This window comes from Anguilla rostrata, chromosome 7, assembly GCF_018555375.3.
Source record: "Anguilla rostrata isolate EN2019 chromosome 7, ASM1855537v3, whole genome shotgun sequence".
Lineage (NCBI taxonomy): Eukaryota > Metazoa > Chordata > Actinopteri > Anguilliformes > Anguillidae > Anguilla > Anguilla rostrata.
The window spans coordinates 45848481-45876424 of NC_057939.1; the positions used below are offsets into that span (position 1 = coordinate 45848481).

The 27944-nt window shown below is 45.6% G+C and overlaps 1 protein-coding gene and 1 long non-coding RNA gene across 3 annotated transcripts; both read left to right on the plus strand.

Annotated features, from left to right (window-relative positions):
• Window positions 1-27841, plus strand: fbln1 (fibulin 1). Of its 2 annotated transcripts, XM_064344689.1 has the most exons (17): window positions 1-452; window positions 7485-7593; window positions 9036-9168; window positions 10091-10247; window positions 11127-11192; window positions 11443-11535; window positions 11631-11768; window positions 12203-12340; window positions 12845-12988; window positions 13505-13630; window positions 14066-14191; window positions 14490-14609; window positions 14849-14980; window positions 15613-15736; window positions 20775-20917; window positions 21645-21773; window positions 26784-27841. In XM_064344689.1, exons 1-17 carry the CDS (start codon window positions 398-400, stop codon window positions 26921-26923), a joined length of 2073 nt encoding a protein of 690 aa, XP_064200759.1. In that variant the 5' UTR covers window positions 1-397; the 3' UTR covers window positions 26924-27841. The 2 variants fall into 2 exon arrangements, with proteins under 2 accessions (XP_064200759.1, XP_064200760.1); XM_064344690.1 differs by lacking the exons at window positions 20775-20917; window positions 21645-21773; window positions 26784-27841 and adding an exon at window positions 17097-17834 and having other exon boundaries at window positions 15-452.
• LOC135259844 (uncharacterized) lies at window positions 2066-3701 on the plus strand. Its single transcript, XR_010331398.1, has 2 exons — window positions 2066-2525; window positions 2592-3701. It is a non-coding gene; the product is annotated as an uncharacterized LOC135259844 (long non-coding RNA).
• Window positions 27842-27944: the final 103 nt, after the last annotated feature.

A 27944-nucleotide genomic window follows, 5' to 3' on the forward strand; every position in this document is an offset into this window, starting at 1 on the left:
AGATCTTATCATTGCATACATAATTTATGAAAATGGCAAATAGTTTTGCTGCAACGTATGCCCATCAGTATAATTTTGATCTCTGAAATTATTGCGCGTTATAATCTGGCGACGAAATGTACATATCAGAAAAGGGTACTTTGAAACGTTGTGGCAGCAAGTTTTATGCGCATTTAGGATTGCTCCCCTCCCGCCCCCCTGGAGCGCGCAGGGCAGGACAAAATAATTAGAGTCCCAGTGTGAGTCGGTCGTTCTGTCCTTGCTCTTTACCTTTTGCGTGGAAAAGAAGACGCAGCACTAGTGGACAGATATCCGAAAACAATTGACGAGTTTAAAAAAACACTTTCGGGATCGAACAAACTTTTCTTTTTTAATAAATCGCTCATTTTTCCTCTCAATGGGACCTTCTATCGTGATCATCTTTGCTTTATGCGGCTTTCTAAGTGGACAACGTAAGTACCCACAAAGCATGTATACTGCGCTGTTTTAAGTACTTAAAAAAGCTTTCATGTCTGATTCCGCTGCCCTAATTTTTTAAGTAAGTATTAATGGTTATGCTTTTTTTTATTTATTATTATTTTTTAAATTATACATTAAAGTAGGCAACTTTTTCAACCGTACCCTACCAACCTTCCTTTGCATTCGGGCACTTCATATGGTGTTCATCTGCAAAACGTATATTGCTTGTTGTCTAACCAACGCGATATGTTTATAGATTAGAGTTATATTCGGTAAATAAATTTATAACGTCGTGGGGATGAACAAAACAACGGTCTCTGATTTGAATCGGGATTGTTGAATCGGGATAGATGGCTTTGATCCTAGTCAGAAGTGTTACAGATACTCTTAGAATGTAAGAGGATCCTTGCTGGCCGGCTGCTAACAAAGCAGCGTGCCACAACCCTGTATCTGTTTGTCTTTTCTTGAGTTTATCTACATGAGTCTGTGTGCGTGCCTATGTGCATACATATTTCGCACGTGCCTAGTTCTGCGCGTGCGTGTCTACTGCATGTTTTTTTTTTTTTTAAATCCCCCACATGAGCAGTGTACCAAAGTGCAAGCAATCGTTTAATTCTTTGCCTTGCTTTTCCTGGCACTGGGTCGGGGCAGTGTGTGCTTACTGTGGGTGAAGTCTAGCCAGTCCGCACAGCTGGCCATCTATTTGAGGAGTGGAGCAGGTTACGTGCAGAGAGGGCTTGTGTCTGACTCCACGTGCCTGTATACAGTGGCTACTGCTGCTCTCCTGAGTGCTGTTGAGGGGGTGATTTATCCCTACTGTAACATCAGGCCTCTCTCTGAGACTCAGAAAGGCATGTGCAGGCACTCACCAAGGTCAAAGGTCGGAAGGTAATGTTCTCACAGCAGTGTAGCAGAACTCATGTCTCAGATCGTATCGACCAACCAGGTGCTTACCTGTCTATTCTCACTGATTCTGAAATGTTTCACTTTTGCACCTCTTCTTAATATTCTGGGAGGGACCGTTTGACACCCCCGGAACAGGGGCTGGGCCGTTCCTCGGCATGCCTGGTTGATGTGGTGGAGTGTGCTGTATTGTGCCCTGCCCCTCTTTTTTTCCTGCACCCTGTTTCTCTTCTACCTGGAGCTTGTTTCCCTCCATTACCCAGCCTGACCAGCGTTGGCAGTGCCTCCCACCTGCCACCATCCTGGCTCTGTTTCAGGGTCATTCTCAGTGAGCTACGTGGTTTTGACCATTTTGAGAGTACACTGACTGCCTTTGACCCAGTTAGGTGACGGTCACAGTCAAAGGTGATGGCACATTAGCTTCTGCGACTCCTGAGGGAAAGGGTGCTGAGTTTTGTTCTGTTCTCCACACCACTGATGTTACATTTACATTACATTACAGGCATTTAGTAGACGCTCTTATCCAGAGCGACACACATTTTTACATAGACTTTACATTGTATCCATTAATACAGCTGGATATATACGAAGCAATGCGGTTAAGTACTCTTGCCAGGAGTAAACGGCAGTGTCTTCCAGGAATCGAACTGCACCTTGGTACAAGCGGTTCTGACCCACTGTGCCACACTCCGTCCTGTGATGTGTGTTTAATAACCAGCTGGCAGGCTTCAAATAAATCCTCACCTGAGTAGAACAGCATATGACTCTCAAGGATCACTATTGTTTTTACCAATTTAAAAATGCAAGTAGAATTTTTATGTATGTGATGGTGGCTCTTGGCTTTATGAGTTCGGTGTGTGTGTTCCCTGCAGTTTTCTTTTGTGTCTGACGGAGCCGGGACTTTTCCCTGTTTTTAACGCCGAGAGGGTTTGTGTCGGGTCACGCGTCAGCGCCAGCGAGTTAGTCTGACATGGCGTCTGGCAGCGCTCCCTGTTTCGTCTTTGAGGAATTCGGGGTGAGGTGGTGTCAGAGCTGTTGCGGCGTGTTTGCGGCGAGGAGCAGACGCCGGGCGTCTGCCAGTTCCTCGCTGTCGCGGGAAAGCGGAACGTCGCTCCAAGACTGAAGCAGGAAGCAGAGATTGTATACACACACGTACCCTTTTTGTACGTCGCTTTGGATAAAAGCGTCTGCCAAATGAATGTAATGTAATGTAATGTAATACCCACCAGGTGCTCGGCTCATAACATTGAAGATTCTGTCTCCTTTCCGCTTAATCTAGAACATTCAAGCATTTCATGCATCTTCTGATAATGAGTTAAGGGACATGGCCAAGTACTGTATTGTTACAATGCTTATTATGTAATGCGATACAGCACCAGAACCCCCTGTAGTTAAGCAACAGAGAGGATGGAAGGAATGCAGGAGGTGAGTACCTGGTGAGTCTAAAGAATTTGTGAGGGCATATCTATATACGGTTCCCATGGTGACATCCCACTGACAGAAAGGTGACAGATCCTTTCCTCACCCTCCTGCTGCTTTAATGTGATATAATTGGAGAGAGAGGGAGAGGGGGGTAGAGAAAGGGAGAGGGGGAGAGAGAAGGTGTTTGCTTGATAGTCATGCAGAGGAAAAAAACCTCCAGAAGGCAGGTTTTATGACCGACCATTTTACAAGTCAGTTTCTCAGCTCTCTCTATGGTATTTTTTTTTTTTTTTAAGAGAAAGGGATTGTATAGTCAGGAGCCAGTAGTACAGTACCTCTGATCAGAGAATGATTTAGTCCTGGGAGACCAGGTGAGTGGAATCTCTGGCCAATCACTGACATCAATCAATCAGTTACCTGTCAGGAAGAGAAAAAAAACAGCAGGACTACTGGCCTGGAGGGAGGCATTTGAGTAGCACTGATTTATTGGTTTGTTGTCAGCTGGTTCTGGCAGTTGAATTTGAGAGTGTTTAAGTGATGATGTCACATATTTTGAAAAATGTATGTGTTTGGGGGATAAAACCCTCCAGGATACAGTGCCTCATTTTCAAATGGGCCTCGTGAGCGAGCAGCAGGGCAGTATGAGACACAAAAATTACTCAAACTATATGTGGTGTAAATGACATGAAGGTCTGTGGTTCAAAAGAGAGGCCCCTGGCCTGGGGTTCTGTCAGTTCTGCTGTCTTATAAATCAGACCATTTACAGTGTCCTAACATGGTGCCTGTTTTACCTGCTACTTTTATTATATTTCTCTCTCATTCCCTCTCTCTCCCTCTTTTTATTTTTATTTTTTAAATCTTTATTCTAGTGTAATGAATTGACAATGACATTCTAATAAAGGGGCATAAAAGTCAAAGTCTGTCTCTGTCTGTCTCTCTCTCTGCTGTATTTTTATAGGATTTTTATAGGATAGAAGGGTGTGTGCCATGTGTCCAAATCATGCTGTATCTTTCACAGAAGTGTCTGATCATGTCTGTCAGACGTAGATCTACTAGGGCTGGGGCTTATTGGACCAGTGGAAGGCATGCCTGCCGGTAAACACGCAGAGCCCACTACCAGCCCGCTACCGCTACAGCGGTCAGCTAGCTGAGGCCAAGCAGTCAACCGGTCAAGGCAGGGGTGGGCGATTCCTGTCCTGGAGGACCAGTGTGTGTGCAGGTTTTTGTACCACAAATTGCCCAGGGTACATGAGCTAATTGGCTGCATGCACCGACGCTGTTTCACTTGTAGGTTAGATCGCAGTAATATGTGTAATGTAGGGAGACAAGAACAGTCATTGGTTGTCATTCATGTGCAAGAGATGCAGGTAAAATGTCAGATGGTGAAAATGCTAAGGCTAATTAAGTAATTAAGGCCAGAAGTTGGCATGAAAACCAGAAACAGAGATAGCCCTCCTTGCCCACCCCTGCGTTAAGAGAAGACAAAACATGGCATTTGATGAACGGTCTTGCTGGTAGCGGACCGGTGCACTTCCAGTAAGTTCTGGTGGACCAACAGTAGCACCAGTGGTGGTCTGATAGGTGCTCACTGGAGCCTTTCTGAACAGGGCCCCCAAATGAGAGGAAGTTGCTGCCACACCCTTTATTCTCTGTGCTCACAAACTCACACGCAATCTCCCTGTTCTCTCAAAAAATAAATAACTTGCTTCTTTAGTGTTTCAAGTGTATGCATAGCTTAGAGTTAATCTCTAAGCTGGGCCAATGAGAGATGGTTCTGGCAGTTTCCAACACGGACAGTGATGGTTTTCTTTTCCTTTCCAGTAAAACCAACCCAAATTCTTAAAACATTGCAACATTGTGTTCTTGCAAGTGCGCACATTTTTATTATTTTTACTTGATGGTAAATGTGATTAATTGAAGGGCAAGCTTGTGCAGAGAGATGGGAAATGCCCTGTGTGAGTCATGGCCCACAGATCATCTGTGTGATAGACCTTCAGATCAGTTGGAAAAGCCCAGACCAGCCCTGCGGTCCACAACCACCTCTGGCTCATAGCTCAGTAATCTCTCATCCTGAGCCTGTTTTTTTAACTCAGTGGAATCAGAAAGTCTTTGGAATACTGCAGGCTCTGGCTGCAAGCCTATAGTCTTACAGTCATGGGACCTTGTAGTCTTTTCTTGGTAAATGTCTGGATTGAAAGATTAGCTTCTCTTAGGCAGGCATGGCATTGCCTCACTGGTAGAAAACAGAGAGGAACTCTGCCAAATACAGTGTACATTGGTAACTACCAATGTAACAGTGCTGATGGTGATTGGTGCATTCCATAGGGAGCCAGAGGCTATATCCAAATATATCCACCAATCAGTGTTGGTGATGTTGTATTAGTGGTTACTAAGGAACTCCATGATTAGTGGAACTCTTCTATAATTTCTAACAGTAAGGGAATGTCACAACTGTCAGGGCCCTATGGCGTTATTCCTTTCTTGGAGAGGACATGGGCTGGAACCCAGGATGGTGATGCTGGTTGGCCAGTAAGGGGCAGCCTTGGTGTAGAAGAGGGTGTAAATGTGTTTTGGCAGGAGTTCTGACTCAGCACAGCCATTAAAAACCCCTTGTGAATGAGGTCACCCAGTGACATAGATGTGCTATCTGGCTGTCTCTGTCTGGTCAATTAATCAACACCCCCTTGTTTAGTTTGGTTAGATAAACCCTTGCCTCTCCTTCTGCTGATGTATGGGGGGCCTGCTGTGTGTCACCGAGGTGACTGGGGCTGTTTGGCGGTGACTGTGATGAGTCTTCTCCTCACACTGAATCTCTTTTGGATAATCCAAGGGAGTTGATAGGAGCTCTGTCAGTCCCGTTCAGTATTTTTAAACCGTCAACCATTAAAGAAGTGTGGCATACAGTATTGGATTCATTTAATAGATTGATTCCCTTTAGTTGAAATGCACACGGATTGTCTTAGTCTGTCACTTTGATCAGTGTCTGTTTGATTACTCTGGCTGATGATTCACTAGACTTTGATGTTTACTGGCTTTTAATCAATACCTGCTAGCAGGGTTGCCGTGCATAGTGCCCAGGCCTGGAACAAAATAATCCCCATGGGCCCCCTCACCTGACCTCCTCTGCTTCGCACGGGAATGACAATTGTGAATGAGTGAGTTAGTTGTTACACAATAGATAAAGGCTACATCCAGTGTTGATCTTTAACAGCCTGATAATAAATTATAAAATAAATATTGATGCTATTTACATGCAGCGCAAATGATTTCTAAAGTTTTTACTGAGATATAATTTCGATCAAATATTCCACTTGTCAGTATTGGTGGCCCTGCCTGTGAGCAACCACAAAGCATGTTCCACAGGATTGATCTTTCACCAGACGACACCATTTTTCCTTAATACCGTATAGCAGACCTGACTCAAATACGTATTTGTTTTGGATTCAAATACTTTTCTGTGCTTTATTGATCTTGCCTGCTGTATATGAGCCTGCCAATATGACCAGAAGGCAGCGTTTGTACTTTTTGAGAGTATTTCATTGGTTTCGGTACACCAGACAAGATCAGTAAAGCGTAGAAAAGTATTTGAATCCAAAGCAAATACGTATTTGACCCAGGTCTGTACAGTAGTGATACTCGTCTGAGGAAATCAGGACAGTTAAAAAAAAAGGACTAGGTAACACACATTTGCAAGGTGACACTTATTTTTTAAGTGTCCTTTTCCTACCTCTTTGAGAATTAAACAAGCACTCACACGTTCTTACAAAGTTTTTTGTACGGGCCAGTTGCTGTAATGATCTTTAATCCAATTACAGGGATCTGGGAAAATCACATGATTTCATTTTGGCAGCACACTTTCAACATTGGCAGCACTCTTTAAGGAGAATTCAGACTTTCAGCTGCTCTGATCCCTGAGTGCTAATAAACAGCTAGCACATGCACACCAGAGCATTAATAAACTGTTCTCATATGCACACCAGAACACTAATAAACTGCTCTCATATGCACACCAGAACACTAATAAACTGCTCTCACAGGCACATCAGTGCACTAATATACCGCCCTCACTTGCACATTTTTTCTTTCCTTCGCATATTTCCCAGCTATGTTTGAGGCATGAAATCACTCCTATCATATTTATGTACATAATTATATGCAGATATTTATAATCACTCATGTCCTGGTTCCTTGGTTCTGTTTGAAAATTAAACGTGCAACGAAATATATGATGTAGATACAAACATAGTTGTTTTGAACCTGTGAACACTGAGTTCTGTCCCTCAGCTGTCGCTAAGCAATTGAAAACCTTATACTAATACACACACTCTGATAGATGTGTGCATTTCTGGAGTGATGTAGCAGTCTGAGAGATGTGTGTGATTGGTATCTTGCATGGCAGGCTTTCACCGTTGATGTGTGTGTGTGTGTGTGTGTGTGTGTAAATGGGTGAATGAGAGGCATCAATTGTAAAGCGCTTTGGATAAAAGCGCTATATAAATGCAGTCCATTTACCATTTACCATTTGTGTGTTTCTGCAGTGATTTAACAACCTTGTCTGATAGATGTATGTGTGTTTCTTCTGTGATTTAACAGTCCTAAAGAAATGCGTGTTTCTGCAGCAATTTAGCAGCCTGATAGATGTGTGTGTGTTTCTGCAGCGATTTACCAGTCTGATAGATGCAAATGTTTCTCTCTTTTAGCGATCGAGCCAATATCGGTGGAGGATTGCTGTAAGGATGGGAAAGATCGGGGGCTGCAGAGGCAGGACTGCACAGCCTTGCCCCTCATTTCAGAATCTACCACCTGCAGGTAAGAGCAGTCTCTCTCTCAGACAGGTAAGAGCGGTCTCTCCCTCTCTCTCTCTCTGGTGGATAAGAGTGGTCTCTCTCTCAGAGCAGTCTCTCACTGGTCTCTCATTGATTTCTCCCAGAATGGGGTTTTGAAATTGGGCTCGATAAATCCTGGTGATACTGAGATCATAGAATTATTATGTATATACGTTGTCCTAAGCAACTACATATGCATAATGTCATTACTATGTAATTACTATTTAGACATGCATTGAAGTACTGATGTATGCTTTTGCTGCTGGTAGTTGGTGTTGATTAACAATCTGGAAGTGATGTGGAGGGGCCAGTAGGGGGCACAATTCCCTCTGGGACAAATATAATCCAGTGCCTTGGCACAGTGGTGGGGTCACCACTGTCCTTTGGGTGAGATGTTAAACCATGGTCCGTGGCCCACTGTGGCTGTTAAAGGTTGCATGGTGCTTTTGAAAAGAACGAGTCTAGCCAGTCGACAGTTTCCAGCCCTAACCCTGTTATCTGATAAAAGGCGGCAGGTATCAGCGAGTCTGGAAGCAGCCAGCATCAGGGTGAATTTTGATAATGGTGGCTCTAGCGGGGTTTTTCTTGTTAAAGGTTCTTGATTACAGGGAGTGGAGCCCCTGCTGGGGAACAGTCTTACCCTGCAGTTGTAATTCCAGAAGCGGGTTTTTCATTTGACTCGAAAGCAGCAGGTCCAACAGCAGTAGCAGCAGTAATGACAGTGGTGGTAATAGCAGGGGATGCGTTGCCTGGTGTAAGTGGGGAAGTGTTCATGCCGGAGACCAGTAAAATCCAGAATCCAACATTTTATTTACAAAACGGGAGGCGTGGGTTAGGTGAGAGGGCAAATCAATGAAAAGGAGGCATGAAATAAAGAATAACAGCAGCTCTGAAGGATTATATCAGAGTTACAGAAGAAAGACAAGGAAAGAAAAAAAAGCAGAATCCTGCCAAGTCAGGTTGTGGTGACTGTGTCTAGATCTAGATAAAAAGGGGGATGATTCAGAGAGGAGTGAAGTCATCTTTTCCATCTAAGGGTGGTCTGACCTGGTTCTGGAGATGTGAATTTCACTGTTACTCAGCACGTACCTGATCAGAAAGCAGCAGATTGCTGTATTAACTCCCTTCATTTGGTATTCTTGTTTCTAAACTGATCTCTGAACTGACCAGGGGCAGTACAGTATTAACCCAGGTTGTCCCCTCTCTCTGAGTGGCCAACCCATGATCAGTGCTATGTTAACCCTGGTTATCTCCTGTCTCTGATAGGATAGCCCAGGAGCAGTGTTATATCAACCCTGGTTGTCCCCTCTCTCTGATTGGTCAACCCATGATCAGTGCTATGTTAACCCTGGCTATCTTCTCTCTCTCATTGGCCAACCCAGGATCAGTGCTGTATTAACCCCGGTTATCTCCGGTCTCTGATAGGATAGCCCAGGAGCAGTGTTGTGCAGCGGTTCTGGAGGACACTGCCTGCACTAACGGCATAAACGCAGCCAAGGACCAGGGCGCTTGCGAGAGCCTCTTGTCTGAAAGCACCTGCGAGACCAAAACAGCCAAGGTGAGATATGCAGTCAAAGTGACCACCGTATGATGGACTGGTTATGCTGTCAAGATGAATTTAATTAAACAAATAAGGTGGTTGGAGTAGTTTAGTGGTCAAGGTGAAGGTGAGCCGTCGAAGTGAGCAGTTTGGTCAGAGTATAGTGAAACAGTTAAGGTACTGTGCATTTCACGCGCAAACAGTGGTGAGACCGTGAATACAGTCATTGTCCTCAGACAACACTATGCGATTAGTTCACATGTTGCCTACAGACTGGTCTGCAGAAGGCTGCCAAGCTCTGAAAATAATGTGGCAGCAGGCTGTTCGGCCTGTTCATTCAGTGTCTGGTTGGGATCGCGTTTCATTTGTGTAAAACGTAGCTGTCACCAATCCCGGGGAGCAGTATACCTCGGGGCAGTACTGTCTGAAACAGGCTCTGTTAAAGCCCCAGCCAGGAAGCACAGATGATTTGAAGTGAGTCCTTAATCGATCACTTGTGTGGTGTCAGCAGTGCTTTTTACAGCAAGTGCAAACGTTCAGCATGGGAGGTTGGTTGTATTTTGGAAATGAAAGACAGGATGTGACACGGTTTTTGGTTTGTTTCACAGTCATTTACGGTAATGGTGCAGTACAGGCAAGATGTTGCTTTATTGGCTCTGTTTTGTTACCCTGCTCCCATATTTCCCTCAACCTGCCACCTGCCCCTCCCCCTTGTCTCTCCTCTCATGTCTCCTCCCATTGGTCCCTCTCCTGTCCATGTCCTCACACTGGCCACTCGTTCTGAACCTGGTCCCTCCCATGGCCCCTCCCCCATGTCTTGCTTCCTCCTGGCCCCTCCCCTTCCCTGCCACTGACCCCTCCCTTCCTCCCCTGACCACCTCCCCTGGGCCCCTCGCCCTCCCTCTGGCCACTCCCCTGTCTCCTCCCATTCGGGCTGTAGAGTTGCTGTGACTGTTGCCTGCTGGGTAAAGCCGCGCAAGAGCAGGGCCTGGGCTGTGATGTCAGCCTGACCGTTGGGTACCAGTGCGGGCTGGTGTTCCGTGCCTGCTGCGTGGATGGCAACCCAGAGTCAGAGGCCACGGCCAATACAACTGCAGGTACAGGTAACACACACATACTGTACACCCATACACACATACACAAACACACACACACAAACACATGTACATGAATACACGTGGGCTTGCACACACACACACACACACACACACACACATGCACACACACACACGCATGCACACACACACACACACACACACACACACATTTTCACAGACCCTGAACTGTGGATATTGTGCAGTTTACACACAGGGCTTCTGTATGGATCGATTTACTCTTTATAACAAAGAATACATAAATGATTTAGACTTCAGTTATTGCAAATTTGCATAAAGATTATTAGAAGGAAGTGCTCCATTTATGTCAACACACCAGCACAGGACTCTTCTCTTCTTCTCTTACCCTTTACGTGCATTAAAGGCACTGTGTCACTACCCTCTGGTGGTTATAAAATGTAATGAGCAGTTTGCCCTCAGTACACTGCAGTTTTCATTCATTTGTAATAAAACAAGTTCATTATCATTTGTAGTAATCAATTTTTTTAAACTCCATAGCCGAGATGTAACTCTGCAGAAGTGAGTTTTTGTGAGATCATAACTACAGAAAAACAAGACAAATCAAATACACAGCCTGATGTCGACACTGCAGCTCACTGCATGCTCTGATGTGATGCCTTCAGACAATACATTTCACTATTCATTACCTCATCATCCTGCTTTAACGTGTATTCTTCTACAGTCAATCAAGGTCACAATTAAGGCAGACTTCAGCATTAGCCTATGATTATATGTACTATATGTACATATAAGCTATTACTAAGTGTGATATGATAGTGCAGATTAATGGTGAGTGAAGTTATGCCGAAGGGCGCTATATACATATTTATTACAACCATTATTACTCTGTTTTATTCACAGTCCCAGCCAAAGGGAACCTGAATCCCAATGAAGGGGATGACCCTCTCCTCTCTGACCAGTGCAAAGGTCTGGAGACCCACATGGATATCTGTCCACTGTGATGTCATTCGTCAATCACATCTGTTTATGTCTGCTACAGGCAGCTTTGAGTGCTATTCTGGGATGCGTTTTTCTTAAGAAATTGCATGTCTGCAGTGTGGCGAACAGTCTTCTGCGATTGGCGGCTTATTCGACTGGGGTTCTGTGATTGGCAGCTTATTTGACTGCATTTGCTGTAATTGGCTGGTTATTTCACTGCGTGTTCTGTGATTGGCAGGAGCTGAAACGTGCCAGCAAAGGTGTACGGGTAATGCCACTTGCAGTTGCTTCAAAGGGTACAGAATGAAACTGGACCAGAAGAACTGTGAGGGTGAGCGAGGCTTCCTGTTTGATAAAACGGGCTGCGTTTAACATCCTCACGGTGTGTTGGGTAGTGAGCGCTCTCTGTTACTGCCTCTCTCTCAGACATTAACGAGTGCCTGCTGGGGTCCCATCACTGTCGGGTCGGCGAGCGCTGTATCAACACCTTGGGCTCGTACCGCTGCCAGCGTGAGGTCAGCTGCGGGACCGGCTACGAGCTCACTGACTCCAACAACTGCAAAGGTAGATCACAGCGCCCCCTGGGGGGACGGAGGCTGTCATTACTCTAGTAGCTGAGTCACTTTGGTGGTTTGTTTCTGTCAGCAATGATGCATTTCTCAAGGCCGTTCAGAATGCACATGCTGTAGACTGTGCACTTACGTGTATAATTCCATCTTTATTTAAACAGTTTTTACTGTTGAAATAAAATAATCTCTTTCACAAGAGAGAGCTGAGCCTATATTCATGAAGCGTTTCAGAGTAATGGTGCTGATCTCAGATCAGTTTTGCTTTTTAGCCCATAATAGATAAGGAAAGAATATGGGGAGTGGAAACCTGATCCTAGATCACCACTTCCGCCCTGAGATACTTCATGAATGGGAGGTCCAGATATGTAGCGCCAGATATAATGTGTTTGCCAGCTGAAGTGACTAAAATTTCTGTCCCGCGTTGGCAAGACATCGACGAGTGTGAGACGGGAACCCACAACTGCGTGGCGGAGTTTGAGTGCCAGAACACGCTGGGCTCGTTCCGGTGTCACCCGCGGGTGAAGTGTGGGGACGGGTTCATCCAGGACGCTCTGGGCAGCTGCATCGGTGAGACGTCATCGGCTGCCACCCTGACACAGACTCCTGGTCAACACCGTAACGCAGCCTTCTGGTCAACACTCACCCCCAAATCAGTCAGTCGTGCAGTGCATGAAAATGGTCTCATATGTGCATTCTATCTCCCTCTCTGTTCTTCTCTGCCCATCTCTCCTCTGTCTCCTGTCTCTCTTCTGAATTCTGTCGGTCTCTCTCTGTTTGGTAAATGGTAAATGGACTGCATTTATATAGCGCTTTTATCCAAATCGCTTTACAATTGATGCCTCTCATTCGCCAGAGCATTTAGGGGTTAGGTGTCTTGCTCAAGGACACTTCGACACGCCCAGGGCGGGGGTTTGAACCGGCAACTCTCCGACTGCCAGACAATCAGTCTTACCTCCTGAGCTATGTCGCCCCTGTTTCTCATCTGTCTCCTGTCTGTCTCCTCTCTTTCTCAATGATGTGTTCACTCTGTGTCCTGTCCCTTTGCCCTCCGCCTCCCGGCTCCTCTCTCAGACATAAATGAGTGTCTGAGCGAGGCGGGGCCCTGCGCGTCTGGCCAGGTGTGCCTCAACACCGTGGGCTCCTACACCTGTCAGCGCAACACCATCAACTGCGGCAGGGGGTACCACCTGAACGAGGAGGCCATGCGCTGCACGGGTATGACCTTTGACCCCGTCTGCGGTGTACAAGGAGGGTGTCGGGGGGGCGGGGCGCAGGGGAAGAAGTCAATCTAATAGAGCTCAGCACAGCACCCCAAAGATCTGAGTGTGCCTTTTACATGTCATTCGGCAGGTGCTTTCATCCAAAGTGACTCACAAGGTCTTTGAACAGAAGACGAATATAAATATTTGTACGTGTTTGAAACAATTGAACTCTTAAAATGCTGTTAGTAATTTTACATTTCCTGCGGAATCCCTGAGAATTTTCAAGGGACCATGTTACTAATCAAGACGCATAAGCAGTCATATGAAAGAAGAGTTTTTTGTTAAATTCTTGGGTGAAAAATTACATAGATGCTGATTCTTTTAAAAATTCACAATAATAATACATTTTTTGGTGGTGGTTTAAGAGTTAAAGTGTAGGTAACCCTATTAAAGTAAAATATTTGACCCAGGTCTGATGGACATGGCCCTTTCAGTAACCTCCCTTTGATCCGCCAATCTTCCCACCCAGATGTGAACGAGTGCTCGGGGTCCGACACGCCCTGTGAGGGTCACACCTGCATTAACCTGGTGGGGACTTTCCGCTGTGATTGCAAGTCGGGGTTCAACTTCAACAGCCTGACCCGCACCTGCGAAGGTGAGCTGGGACCCCCATGCACACTGTCCCACATAGGCAGGGAAACATCCACAGTGAGGACCTTACTTACACACTGTCCCATTGAGCAGGTGAACATCCACAGTGAGGACCTTACTTACACACTGTCCCACTGAGCAGGTAAACATCCACAGTGAGGACCTTACTTACACACTGTCCCACTGAGTAGGTAAACATCCACAGTGAGGACCTTACTTACACACTGTCCCACTGAGCAGGGAACTCCAAAACAGAGATGTGCTTTCCTGAAGAAGGCCAAAGGATCTTTTTATTTAAAACTTAATTTAAGAAAAGATTCTTAACTTTTGCTATTTTATGGAATCCAGAGATACACGTAAGAGTTAAAGCTGTGTACGATTTTCAGCAGCCTGTACTGTTTGGATCCTGAAGCCAATCTTTTATGTTCCTGTCTCTTAGATATAAATGAGTGCAGGCATTTTCCTGGACGGCTCTGTGCACATAAATGTGAAAATGTACAGGGGTCCTACGAATGCAGCTGCATGGTGGGATTCCAACTGGCAGCCGATGGCAGGAACTGTAACGGTGAGAGCGCCGATCCCCACAAACGTGTGTTTGAGTGTATGCATGTGTGTGTGTATCTACAGTATAATGTGTGTGGTTGTGTGGTTGTGTGTGCAACTGTAGTGTGTATGGTTGTGTAATTGTGTGTGTAACCACAGTGCATGTGTTTGTGTAATTGTATGTGTGACTGTAGTGTGTGGTCGTATAACTGTGTGTGTAACTAGTGTCTGTGAGTGTGTAACTGTAGTGTATGTTTCGTTTAATTGTGTGTGTAACTGTAGTGTATGGTTGTGTAACTGTAGTGTGTGTCCTTGCACAGATCTCAACGAGTGTGAGAGTAACCCCTGCAGTCAGGAGTGCGCAAACGTGTATGGCTCCTACCAGTGCTACTGTCGCCGTGGCTACCAGCTTAGCGACATCGACGGGATCACCTGTGAAGGTGAGGGAACACCGGTAGCAATGTTTTAAACTATGCAGTGGCGTCACACCAAGGCCATCTCCACAGGGAACACACACCTACTTTACATTATAACTGTTTTTCGGTTATAATTTAAATTACAATACGCTGATTTTAGTGTTTCGTTCTGTCTGCAGTGATCTGCATCTCCTTTCTTTTTCTCTTTTTTAATCCTTTCTCACCCACACATTTTGCCCTTCCTCCTTCCTCCTCTTCCTCAGACATCGACGAGTGCGCCCTGCCCACGGGGGGGCACATCTGCGCGTACCGCTGCGATAACACCCCCGGAAGCTTCCAGTGCACCTGCCCCTCCCCCGGCTACACTCTCGCCTCCAACGGGCGTAGCTGCCAGGGTAAGTCCGCACCCCGAAATCATGGAACCCCCACAACAGATAAAGAGTTCACTTGCAGGTAGAACTAAAACCTCTCTTACAGCTGAGACCAGCTGAGATCATGTGTTGTTGCTGTGAGTCAAGAACTTCAAACTCAAATTCTCCCGATGTGCCCATAACACACCTGGTTCATGTACTGTATTTGGAACGTCTTTACACACCACCAACGTTCCTGCAGATTAAAAGGAATTTGAAAAGAGACATCTGTTTTGATGTTCAGAGCAGTTAATAACATGTTTTGTTGAAAATTCTCTGGTATCTACAGGAGTTTTTTTTTTTTTTTGTACCATTTAAAGTGTTAAAGAGTTGTGTACTTGAAGCCAGGTTTGGTACATAAACTCAGAGGTTAACCCCATGATCTCCAGAGAGTTGATATTGCAGCCCATAGGTAAATATCCTGTGATGACCAAATGCTCCATCAAATGCCTTTTCCCTTGTTAGATTATATCTTTTCATTTGTTCAGCAGATACCCTGTAACACAGACCGCAGTTTGAATATCGAGACGTTGTAACAGTGCCACAGGAATGCAGCGTAAGGGCGTAACACGCGGACTCTCTCGCCCCTCTCTCTCTCTCTCTCTCTCGCGGCGCAGACATCGACGAGTGTGTGACAGGTTCGCACGGCTGCTCTGATGCGGAGACCTGCTTCAACGTGCAGGGGGGGTTCCGCTGCCTGTCCTTTGAGTGCCCGCCCAACTACCGCCGCGCCGGGGAAACGTGAGTACCGCGACTTTTACCCGCCGTTCAGCGCTGCGCGCACTGGCGCCCCCTATCTGCAGCCATTTACATGCATTGCCCCCTGCCTATCCCAGCTCACCAGACCTGGGTCAAGTTATTATTTAAAATACCTTCAACCCTTCAGACACCAGTAACAACACTGGCACTTTACCAAATATATTTTCAGCAATATTAAAGCCTTGAGCCAAAATGGTGGTTCAACATTCTGCCGTGCTCCAGATTCCTTACCTCTGGTAGCACAAGCATCTTGTGTCTGAAGATGTGCTTATTTTGGGGCATCGTGGACTTGGCCGCTGAAATCACAAGTGGGGGGATTTTTCTACAAACTGGACATGGTGTCATATAGCTTTAAGCTGTCACAGATACTGTACGAAGGGAAGCTACATTCTCTCTCTAGCCCCAGAAGAAAGAGGAATGAAATGATTCTGCGATGGTGTTTGACTGAGAGTCTCCTGGGAAGCTGCATTTTTGGGTCTTTTTGTCAGTTTAGTCATTTGGATATTCCTGGTGGCAAAGTTACACATGATGATGGTGTTGATGATGATGATGATGATGATGATGATGACGATGATTATGATGATGATGATGGATGCTGCAGTCGTATCAGTCAAAAAGACCTGGGTTCAGTCAACATGTGTGCTTAAATTTGGCAGTGTTATTTTCTATCTGAAAGCACAAAAATGTTTCCAAACTGTTACTGAAGATAAATGCACACTTGCAAATAGCTGGAAGCCTACACAGTGAAAGTTAAATTTTAATTATGTCAATCAACACATAAAGGCCACAATCTACATGGTTCTGTCAGGCTCAGGGGAAAGACCACAGCGGAAGCACTTTGATAGCACAGAAAATGCCCAATTTTGTTTTCTAATTCACTCTGCAAGTCTGCGTGTAGTCCTGTCCCATTGCCCTTGGTTTACTGTAGATGAACCCTACATAACCCCCCTCCCCACTGCCTGGAAGAAGGTTTTATAACATGCATGCACCACTCCTCTAGCCCCACAGATACTGTGCATGCACAGTACTGATATATGTGGCCTTGCTTAGGGCATGATATTCATACATAGACAATAGAACACAGGCTGTTGATGAGTATATATAAGATGCCTTGGTACTGTCCAAGCCTGAAAAATTTGAATGACTGCAATTCTTGCACGATCCTGTAGGTGGAGACAAAATGAGCGTCTCTCCTCTCCCTAGCATGTCACACGCTGCATCGATCTAACTTTCTCTCCCCTCTCTCTCTCTCCCTTACTCTTTCTGTTCTTCTTTTTCTCTATTTGTCCCTCTGTTGGTCTCCTGTGTGTGTCCGTTGTTTTTGTCACGTCTTGTCTTGCAGTCGTTGTGAACGTTTGCCTTGTAATCAGACTCTCGAGTGCCTGGCCTTGCCCCAGAGAATAACCTACTATCAGCTCACATTCCCCACCAACGTGCCTGTGCCCACCAACATCTTTCGCATGGGGCCCTCCAATTCGGTACCCGGCGACCAGGTGCAGCTAACCATCGCCAACGGCAACGAGGACGGTTACTTCAGCACACAGAAGCTGAGCACCGGCGGCGTGATCGCCGTGCAACGGCCAATCATGCGACCCCGGGACTTCCTGCTCACCGTGGAGATGAAACTGCTGCGTTATGGGACGCCCAGCATCTACGTGGCCAGAATCCGGGTCTTTGTCACCCAGGACCTGTCCAGCCACCAAAATAGCCTGTCCCAGGTTTAAGAGGACTGCAGTTTCAGCAGTCTGCCTTTACTGTGCCGTCTTTGTTCTACGTGTGCCTTATTTCATGCGTTAAATGTTTCGAGGATCATTTTCCAGATCAGAGCTCAGGCAAATAGAATGCTCTAGTTTGATGTTTATTTTTGACTCGGCCCCTAGATGGCGGCCTTGGGCAACGATAGAAACTCAGGTCAGAAGACCTGTGCCTGGTTTGGATGTGTAAGGCTGTTTTCTTTGCGGAACATTTTAGGGGTGTAGTTTTTACTGTTGGTCTTTTTTGTTTTGTTTTGTTTTTGTCTTTTAGGCTGACATGTTTAAATGTACTTTTTTCTATTAAAACAAAATCTCACCCATACAAATCGGTTGACCAAATTATGTTCTAATATTGTTCTGTGTATTCTTTTGCTTGAATCTAATGTTTCTTCTTGCCAGCATTTATCTTGTCTTAATGTGATATTGCAATATGAATAGCAAACAACTTTGTTTTTTTTCCTTTTGAAGTGGTGAAAGACAATAGTTCTAAAACCCTGTTATAAATATGAGCATATAGACAAGCCTCCAACACTTTACTTTCATTCTTAGTTGACTCGATATAAAACCAGTTTTCTGGGAATTTTTTGCATTCATTATCATTCGTTATTATCATTCATTATCATTCCTTTACTTTATTCCCCATTCCCCTCCCTCAGTTTGGAATGCCCAATCGTATTCAGCAGCCACGCTCCTTGCTGCAACCTCCACTGCCAATTCAGCAGACAAGCGTGTGCTGTCCTCTGAGACACGCGATGAGCAGTAGGGGGGGGCACTGGTGAGAGATGTGGTACTTAAGTCCTGCTGGACAGAGTCGCTACACTACGGCTAATTATCCCCCGCCCACAGAGCCACAGAGCCAGAGTCAGCACTGGCATAGCCCAGATTCAACACCAGGCCGTTATGGGCTTATTACTTTAAATAAATGAAATTACATTTTTTAAAATCATCCACAGTTTCACCCTTGCCTTGTGCAAAATGCGAGAAAGAGGTACAAGGATGTGCTTGTTCAGTTAGCGTGTGGGGAGATCTCCTTAAAATAAAAATAAAAAACATTCTGTTGAGCTTTGACAGCGAGTTAGGGGGTTCAGGGCTGCTGGCCTGTGGTTTTGGGCAGTTTGCGGTGGGGCGGTGTTGCCACTCCAGAATACGCCGGATGCCTGCCGGTGTATTTGTGTTGGGACATTACCAGTGCGCTGGCTATAAATAAAGACCGTAAAAAAAAAAATCCCCGCTTGACCAGAGGGCTTGCGTCCACCGCCATGTTTTTCTTTATGGTCTGAAATATTGGGGTTTGTGTGGGGTGAACCCGAGAGGGCCGTGTCAGCTGTTTTGTAATTAAACTTGGGGGGGGTGGGCGGGGGCAAGGGGGTCCCAGTAAAAAAGTAAAGGAACGGCAGGATGGTCTGACTTTCACTTGCTGCCGGGTTCTGATGTGTGCACCCTGGAGAGAGGCGGTCTGGAGCGTGGCGGTATTTCCCCGCTTTGCGCTGCGGCGGCGGCGGCGGCGCGGTTCTGCCAGTCCTGATCTCCCGCGCTGGGTCTCCTGCGCCCTGCTGGGCCAGAGGAACCCTAAACCCGCGGAACGTCGTGTGGCTTTGGCCCGGGATGCAAGTACAACTCAAAGCAGCCCGCTAATCGCTAATTACAAGCCCCCTACCCACCGGTGGCCAGCCTTCTTTTTTTGGGGGGTGCGCCCCCCCCCCCCTTTTTTGCCCCAAAATGAGGAGTTCTGGGCCCTTACTCATACAGTCTCTCAGAGTAGGAATGCTGATCCAGGGTCAGTTTAGCCTATTTAGTCCAGAGCGGATAAGTTGAGGATATGGACACAACAAAACTGACCCTGGATATTAGCGCAGCTACTCTGAGACGCATTGTGAATATTGGTACTGAACTGGTCTTGGTAAACTGCAGGCTTTGTGAAGTGTAACTGCTTTTTAATGCAGGCTCAGTCTTTGATTTGTATGTTTCGAGCTTTCCACAATGCAAAGCAAATTCGACTGTGCCTTATCTCTGAGAAAAGCACCGTTATGCAAACACTTGGACAACTAACTTCAGTCTTCACTGTAAGACTAAGTCAGAGACTTCTGGCTATGTTTATGCAACCTGAGCCGGGGCTGGAATTTTGCAGCAGCTTACTTGATCGAAAAAGAGACGTTCAAGATAACATCCTATATGACACTGCAAAGCAGTGCAGACCGTCCTACCCACTGTGACAAAGAAACGATGCTTGTACTAGTCCTATGTAGTCCAAAAGCATGTTTTCCTACAGTCTATGTAATGTGATAACGTCTCATCATTTTCACGGCACGTTTACACCAGGCAACATCTGTCCAACGTCAGCGACTGACAGTTTTTCCTGGGCCCTGAAGTTGCCAACAATAAGAGCGCGGGAAACCATGTCAGCGCGAGGCTTGTTTAGTCTCTGCGTATGGAAATGCTGATTTATGGAAGAACGTTACGGTTTAAATGACGGTTTCGAGATTCGCGGCGGATCATCACTTAATTATGCGGATTCTTCAGAGTGCTTGACATGGTGAGAGAGGATGTGATGACGGGAAATAAAACTCGCTTTTATATGGGTTCCTTAAGTCCACCGCCCCACCTCTTCGTCTTACCGCATTTTGATGAACTGAGGATGCAATGCTCGCTGCATATTTGACGTGAAGCCTGGGAAACGGATTGCTGATTGATTGTTTCGGCGTTGTGGCGTAACCGCGTCCATTCTGGAGCAAATGCATAAGCAAAACCCGTTTATCACTGCGCCACACCGATTTGCTGTATTATTCTTAAATGAACAAATAACCACAACAGTCTACAGATCAGCTTCGTACAAGGAGGGTATTCTCTGCCTTTCTTTAAACATCAGAATCAAGGCTTGTGCTGATGCTTCTACATATTCTGCATATAATTATGTAAATCAGTGGTAACCAACCCTTTTCCTGGAGATCTACAGTCCAGTAGGTTTTCACTAATTAGTGGAGTCAGGTGTGCCTAATTAGCTTTGAACTGAAAACCTACTGGACGGTAGATCTCCAGGAGCAGGAGATCTTTTCTCATTGACTGGAGCATCACCAAAATTTTTGGGCCCCATGAAAGGATCTCACATTGGGCCCCACCACCCCTGGCCACCCCATCCCTGCACAATTACAGCGCAGTTATTTTTTTTGAGGGCCCCTGTCAGTCAGGCCCTTGGAATTATCCTAACTCCCCCCACAGGCACCCCTGCTCACTGGGGTACAGAAATCGGTGTTTCTGTTTTTCAACAGGTCCCAGATCAACGAGGCGGACACCGTGCGCTGCGTGAAGTCCTGCCAGCCGAACGACATCACCTGCATCTTGGACCCCATACATTCCATATCCCACACCTTCATCTCCCTGCCCACTTTCAGAGAGCAGCCTATGCTGGAAGGTAGGGGGCGCTGTCTTAACAGGTCGTGAACTACGAGTCCAAACCTCAACGGGGTGTGCACGACGGGTCCAAACCTCAACTTCACTCTTTGTTACGAGCTGGGGGTTGAGTTACCTCTTACCTCTTCCTGACACCCGAAAAGGAGGTCCCGCTTTCAGAACGTTTCTGGAATGTTCCTTCGGTTCTGCACCAACGTTCCTCAATTGAATGTCGCTGTGTGTTGAGGGTGGTTTTATTATTGCTTGCGTTCGACTTCTGTGTTTATTTGTTTTCCTCTTGCTTGCTTCCATCCTCTTGAGTCTGCCAAAGTAATGCTGTCAAATTTGATAGAACTGTTATAAATTTCAGACAAATTGAAGCAAACCCTATTTTCTTGCAGAGAATTGTTTGTGCTTTGCGTGTTGTATCGCTTTCCCTGCATTTTTAAAAATGTGAAATGATGTCCTCTAGTTTCCCGCAAGTCTGTCTTGAGGTTGTTAAGAATTTATAGGCCTTCGAGAGTCACATTGTTTTAAACTTAATCCTGACGTGACCCCTTTTGCATACTCCGAAAGGAAGCCATTTTCAAATGAAATGGGAATGTCTGCCGCCTTGAGTTTTTTACAGTCGTTTTGCAGAAGTCCAGTAAAAGTCTAGCCAAGAAATCCGACCGGCTATTACAAAGTTATTTTTTATTTAAATTTTTTTTTTTAACTTTTTTGCTTCTCTAATGCTTATCTTCCCACAGAGATCGTTTTTCTGAGAACCATGTCCTTGGGCCAGTCCAGCACCTCTGACATCATCTTCAGCATCCTTGAGGGGAACCTGCAGGACTCTTTTGACATCATCAAGCGCTTCGAGAATGGTCGAATCGTGGGTAAGCACCAGTCCCCATCACCCCCTTCCCTGAATCTTGGCTCTGTAGTAATATTTAATTCTGGCCCTGGCTCAGTATCAGCATCCACATTTCCCCACACAGCCACGCTGTAAGCTAATGGTTTTTGCTTTTCCACAACCATTTCTGGCCTCCATTGGTGCTTCAGTCACACCTTATCAATGAAATACAGACCGTTAGCTCCTGTCTTTCAATTACGTGATCAGCAGATCGGTGCTGTGTGTTGGAAGAGATTCAGAGGCCTGGCAGTGGGCAAGAAAACGGGCCAGAATTCTGGGCCTTTGGTTTGAGGCTTTTGGGCATGACCTGGCTGACCTGATTGTGGAACTGTCCCCAGTGACCGCAGGTGAGGACAGGTCCTGGGTAAGCTCCAGGAGAGCGAGACTCCGAACCTTCTCTGGACACCAGGATCCCTCAAAAATAGAGACAAATTAAAGACAAAGAAGCTTTTGTAATTTTGACCTAATTTCGCAATCCAAACACATGTGTCTTAGTGCGGGAGTTGACAGGAGGGAAAGAACAGCTGTTTTATAAAAGGACAAAACATTTTTTTAACATTGATGCGAAGATAAAGGTCGTGCGATGTCATCAGTACACATCATCTGGTTGTGTTTTGTTGTTTAATTGTGCTTAATTCAAATGTTCTGTTTTTGCTAGTGTTTTGAACTTTTGGGACCAATGAGGAGTTTACCATCCCAGTAATTAGGAATTTTAGTGGGGGCAAACACAGTTCATCTAGATGTTTTATATGTGTGTTTGCGTGTGTACGTGTGTTAGTGTGTGTGCGCTTGTGTATGTGTGTGCGTGCGTGCCTGCACACGCAGGTGTGTGTGTGTTTGTAAGCAGGTATACCCCCCTTACTTTTCTACCAGCACCACTTCCAACAGCAAATATAGGCTTGCCCTATATTTTCACAAATTGTAGACATAAAACTATCAGATCTTCATCCAACATCCTTGCGTGGAGACCTAGTTCATTTATTGTATTGAAATCTTGTATTTAAATACGTGCCGATGAGGAATCAAGATGTGGAAGAGATCTAGCAATGGGAGACTGAAGGTTCATGTATACCATTATAGTTTGAGCTTCTGAATGAACAATTGGGAGGCTTCAGCAGAACTGTTGGGGCGCTCATTTACACTCCTTCCCTCTCTGCGGTTTGGGTGGAGTGTACTCACACTTGTACACTCCAGTCTCCAGAGACCTCTTTGTCTTTTCAACAAAAACAGTTTTTGCATTTATCAAAAAAAAGCACAAATATTTCTCGCATGACATTTGTCTGAGGATAGTCAGATTGACGACATTGGCCTGGTTTTGCGGAATTCTAGTCATTAAAACGTGGTGGTGCGATGCAGGGCTGGGGGTGGCCACTGTATCATGTGATGAACAGGCAGAATCAGTGCAAACAGATAATTTGTGTACTGCTTTTTATTAGAGCAAGAACTGAAAACAGCAAAAACTCTTTTTAAACCAAGAATGATGAAACTATTAACCAAAGAAACTTCACAGGCCAACACAGGTCAAAAAAGTCCAACAGAAACCTCCAGCAGCCATAGAGGAGAAGCCTCCTCAGAGCAAAGAGCAAAGCCCTTTTATGTGGCCCAATGATTAGGCAACAGTAAGGAGCTTGGCTAATTTCAGTAAGCCCCAGTTGCCTTCCCCGGCCTGTGTGTAGGGCTGGTGCTGTCCCCTGGTGGAGAAAGCACCATCTCCCTTCCTGGCAGCACAGTGGGTAATGGTGAACCTCTGTCCATCTCCTCTAGGTAAAGGTGAACCTCTGTCTACCACTTTTCACGAATGCCCAAAAAACCTGTCTGTGACATCACAGTATCTGGTGAGCGTTTAGAATATGTGCTTCAGTCTTCCCAGTTCCATCAAGGTGTCTAGTCAGTGACATTCTTTGGCTGCGATGATGTCACGGGAGAATACTGCGAGACTGCCGTTGTCTTTACAGTGTTCCATTCCACCAGAGACCCGCAGTGGGCAATGAAGGAGGACCACAACTGTGAGTCATCGCCTGGCATCCTTAAAATAGCCAACCACTCGGCTGTGCTCTAAGGGTCCGAACAATGTTCATATCCCTCTGGTGTGGTGGAGAGCTGTTTTGAAAACCCAGCCAGCTGCATAAGCAAAGGGCATGTAGAAAGAGGAGGTCAGGTGATACACATACACAAGAAAGGGCACCGCCTGCCACCCCCAAAACCAATCCACAGAGGTCAACATGAAGTAGTTTTCTTACAGCGGACTAGAACACCACATGTTCCATGGCAAACCCATCCAGAGTTTGCTTTCGCTTAACTATGTAGCGCGGAATGGCCATGTCATTATGACATTGCGGTGAGGCCGATCAAAGATCACAGTTTGTTTCGGTGTGGAGCCAGGTCATTTCAGATTCTGTCACACGCTTTCCGTTCCCAGAGGGCATGGGCTGGATTAACCATGAAAACCTCTGGAAACAGATGTGCATCGTCTACTTGTAAGCCTTCAGTATTGCAGCCCTCCAGACCATAGCAGATGACAAATGGCCTGGTTGCCTTTTCTTTCTGTTTTGTTTCTGTGGTGATTCCCCTACTGTTAAACGTGTCATTTTAAAGCTATTTTCCGATGCGGGGTTGTGTGGAGCAGCTGTGTGTTTGATCCGAAGGTGGAGTATGCATTTCTAGCATTTGGCCATGAGAGGGCTCTGTTCATGTTGGCCATCTTCTGTTGATGCTTACCTTACCTTGGACCTTGAAGTTACTGGAAGTCAGTCAACCACAAGATAATGTACAGATTCACTGGACTGTAGACTAATTGCTTACTTACTTTGGTTCCTGTCAAAGCAAAAGTATCAAACTCCAACTAAAAACTGTAATACTGAGGTTAGAAACTGAACTTATATTTTTGTCAAAGAAGTGTGTACGAAGCCTGTCTGATCACTTATTTTATATGTTGTTGTCCTTGTGACTTCTTTGGTTTGGTTTGGATTAATTTAGTATCAGCATGTGAATTCATTTCAAGGCCTCTATCATAACATAGAGCAGAGAAGAGCCAATGTTGGATAAGATACAATCAGCCTCTTGTTGGTTGTCTGCCATTTCCTCATACGTATCCTAAAACTGACTCACGTGGTTCACCTTCACTTCCAGGTCATCTCAGTGTTCTCTCGAATCAACACGAGAGCCATTTATTTTCCCTTCTAAAATTCAGAACATCACTGCAGCCCTCTCTGAGTCTTTGAACCAAGGTTCATGAAGAGTTTCCCCTTTAATTGGTGCTCGTAGTTCAGGAACAGTAAAACCTCCTTTAGTTTTTCTCTGCTCTTAAGAGTATCTCTACACAACAGAAATTCAGAACACAAAAAGAAGTTGCAATGCTGGTCTTACAGCAGACAGATGCTTATCCTTGCGATCAGTGCCATATTGATCAAGTCAAGGAAGCCCATTCGAAGCTCGCTCGATTTAAAAATGGATGGCGAATGGAAAGTCTAGGCAACGTTCGTTGCATGACTTCAGCCCCACTGCACCGGCCCCTCCCTGATTTACCCTCCTGTCCCAACGAGGCCGACTGAATGCTCATTGGCCGTATGCTGATTGGCTGGATGCAGACTGCAGCCCTGATGAGGATGAGAATGTAGCGGGACTGGCCTGTGTCTGTCTGTCAACAACCCCCTCTCCCCAGCAGATCCCCAACATGGCTTGGATTTTCACAAGCCGTCAAGTGATCCTCCCTGGCTTTTACAGGATGTGGGTGTGACGTAGCTCTGTCGGTTGTTTTTTTTTTCGTTTGCCGCATGATAGAATCACTTTTTCATAACGTCGCTTTTTAAAATCATGTAGTGTACTGGAGTGACAGAAGGCCAGTGCGTTCAGTGCCTGTGTGGATTAAGAACGAGAACTGGCTGCCGCCTTCGTGCCATTTTATACACCTGACTGCATAGAGAAGTGGAGAGAGTGAGAGAGAGAGATGGAGGGAGGGAAGACGAGACAGACGGAGAGAAAAAGAGAGGGAGGATGGAGAAGTCAGAGCACCATGAAGTGACTCTGCTCTGGTGATGGCTGTTCAAACAGCACTAAGCTGAATTGTCACCAGCATGAGTCTCACAGAGAAAAGGGGCTGATGACAGACAGTATAAACAAAAGAGTTTCTCTCTGTCTCTGTAATCGCATGTTCACTTAAAAAGGGCTTCCAGCAAATTCTTTGAGGGTTGTGTCATGCTCAAGTCTTGGTTGTGGTGTTTTGTTTTCACCACAGGGCCATGATGTGGAGGTGTGGGGGTCCCCGGGGTGGGGGGGAAGGGTCAAAACAGTGAGATGAAGAAACAAAAAGCAGATATCTGAAAAAGCATCAGTAATTCCTCATTTAACCTGATGATTACCCTTTGTCTAAACCAGTCACAACCAACGCTGCCTGTCTGAATAATGGTAAACATGCATTTCTGAAACTTTCCTGTTTCAAAACAGTCTGTCATTTTAAAAGCCCCAGGAGATAAATAAATAAATGAACGAGGGCTGTTTTGGTATTTCATGCAAACTTTTGCTCTCAATTATTTAATTAGCCCAACTGTTTTTATTTTATCTGACTCTTTTGATAGCGTAACAAGCTACAGCTGTAGGCTGTACATGTGTCTGAGATGTTTTTACTAAGTGTGATACAGGAGTGAACCAGCATTGGCATGTTTTGAAAAGTTAGTTGGAACTTGAAAGTGTGGAATCAACATACACCCTGCCCTCAAGGTCTGGAGTTGTACAGCCCTGCTCTTATTGTGTGTGGTCATTACAGGAAGTCTTTCTGGTCATTACAGGAAGTGTTTCTGATCAATACAGGAAGTGTCTCTGGCCATCATAGGAAGTGCTTCTGGTCATCACAAGAAGTGTTTCTGATCAATACAGGAAGTGTCTCTGGCCATCATAGGAAGTGCTTCTGGTCATCACAAGAAGTGTTTCTGGCCATTACAGGAAGTGTCTCTGGTCATTACAGGAGGTACTAGTGTCTCCTTGTGCTCATTTCCAGGTGTGGTGCGACAGGTGAAGCCCATCACCGGGCCGGTGGACATCGCCCTGAAGCTGGCCATGAACTACGTGACATCGGGTGCTGTCTCCCACCAGAACATCGTCAAAGTCAATGTCTTCATCTCAGAGTTCTGGTTCTGAGAGAAGGTCACCCACCCACTGCAGTTGTGCTCAATTCCAGGAAATTAATTGAAAATCTGTTCATTATTGGGGACAGGAAATAGAACGTTATGGACATTTCTTTTTTTTAGTGATAAATTAATTTCAAATAATTTTTTTTGGAATTGACTGAGATCACAATGCTGGCCACCACCCCTCTTAACCCTGCACCCCACCCCCCCACACTTATCCCACTGCACAAACTCTCCTCACAGGTAGTGTGCTACAGTAAAGTATGCTTCAGGGCCAGTGTAGACTTTGAATGCCGGCACGCTATACTACAGCACACTTACCTCCTAGTGCCTCTCTCTCTCAGAGGGGACCCAGGTTTGCGAGAGTTTGAAGAGTCTGTCACATTATGAAGAGGCCAGGCACTCTCTCACTGACAGCTTATTTACCACAGCACCGCTCTGTGTTTCTATGTGCCTGAGTAAAACGGGGTTTCCCCAGTCCTAGTCCAGGGGCACCCCTGCACATGCTGGTTTCCATTCCAAACTGAAATGTAAGTCCTAAAGGGGTAGTCCAGGGTGAGGATTTGGGACCCCTGCAGTATATGACAGCTACAGAGTACACATATATATGTTTGACACGCTACACCCAGTTCTGCGCACTCTTTGCAACTGCCACTGCACGTTAAGCCTATAAAAAAGCCAATATGACTAGAAATCTGCGGTGCGAGATGCTTTTCCTACCTTGGCTTTAATAATGTTTATGTTGATTGCAAACTTGAAGAGGAGGGGGGAGAAGGCGAAGAACAGAAAGAATAAGCTGTTAAATGTACATTATGTAGCATTATCCTCATGTGTGTGTCTGTATTTGTGTGTGTTTGTGTGTGTAACATTTAATTTCATATGGACCACAATTTATGCCTGTAATGATGTTATTAAATAGTGATTTGTACTTGCAGTTTTAAAAGTGTGGTATTTTACATAGGACTGGTCAGAAGGAAAAATGAGCAGCACGTTGAAATTAAAAAACACAAAATATCAGCCAAGTTTGGTTT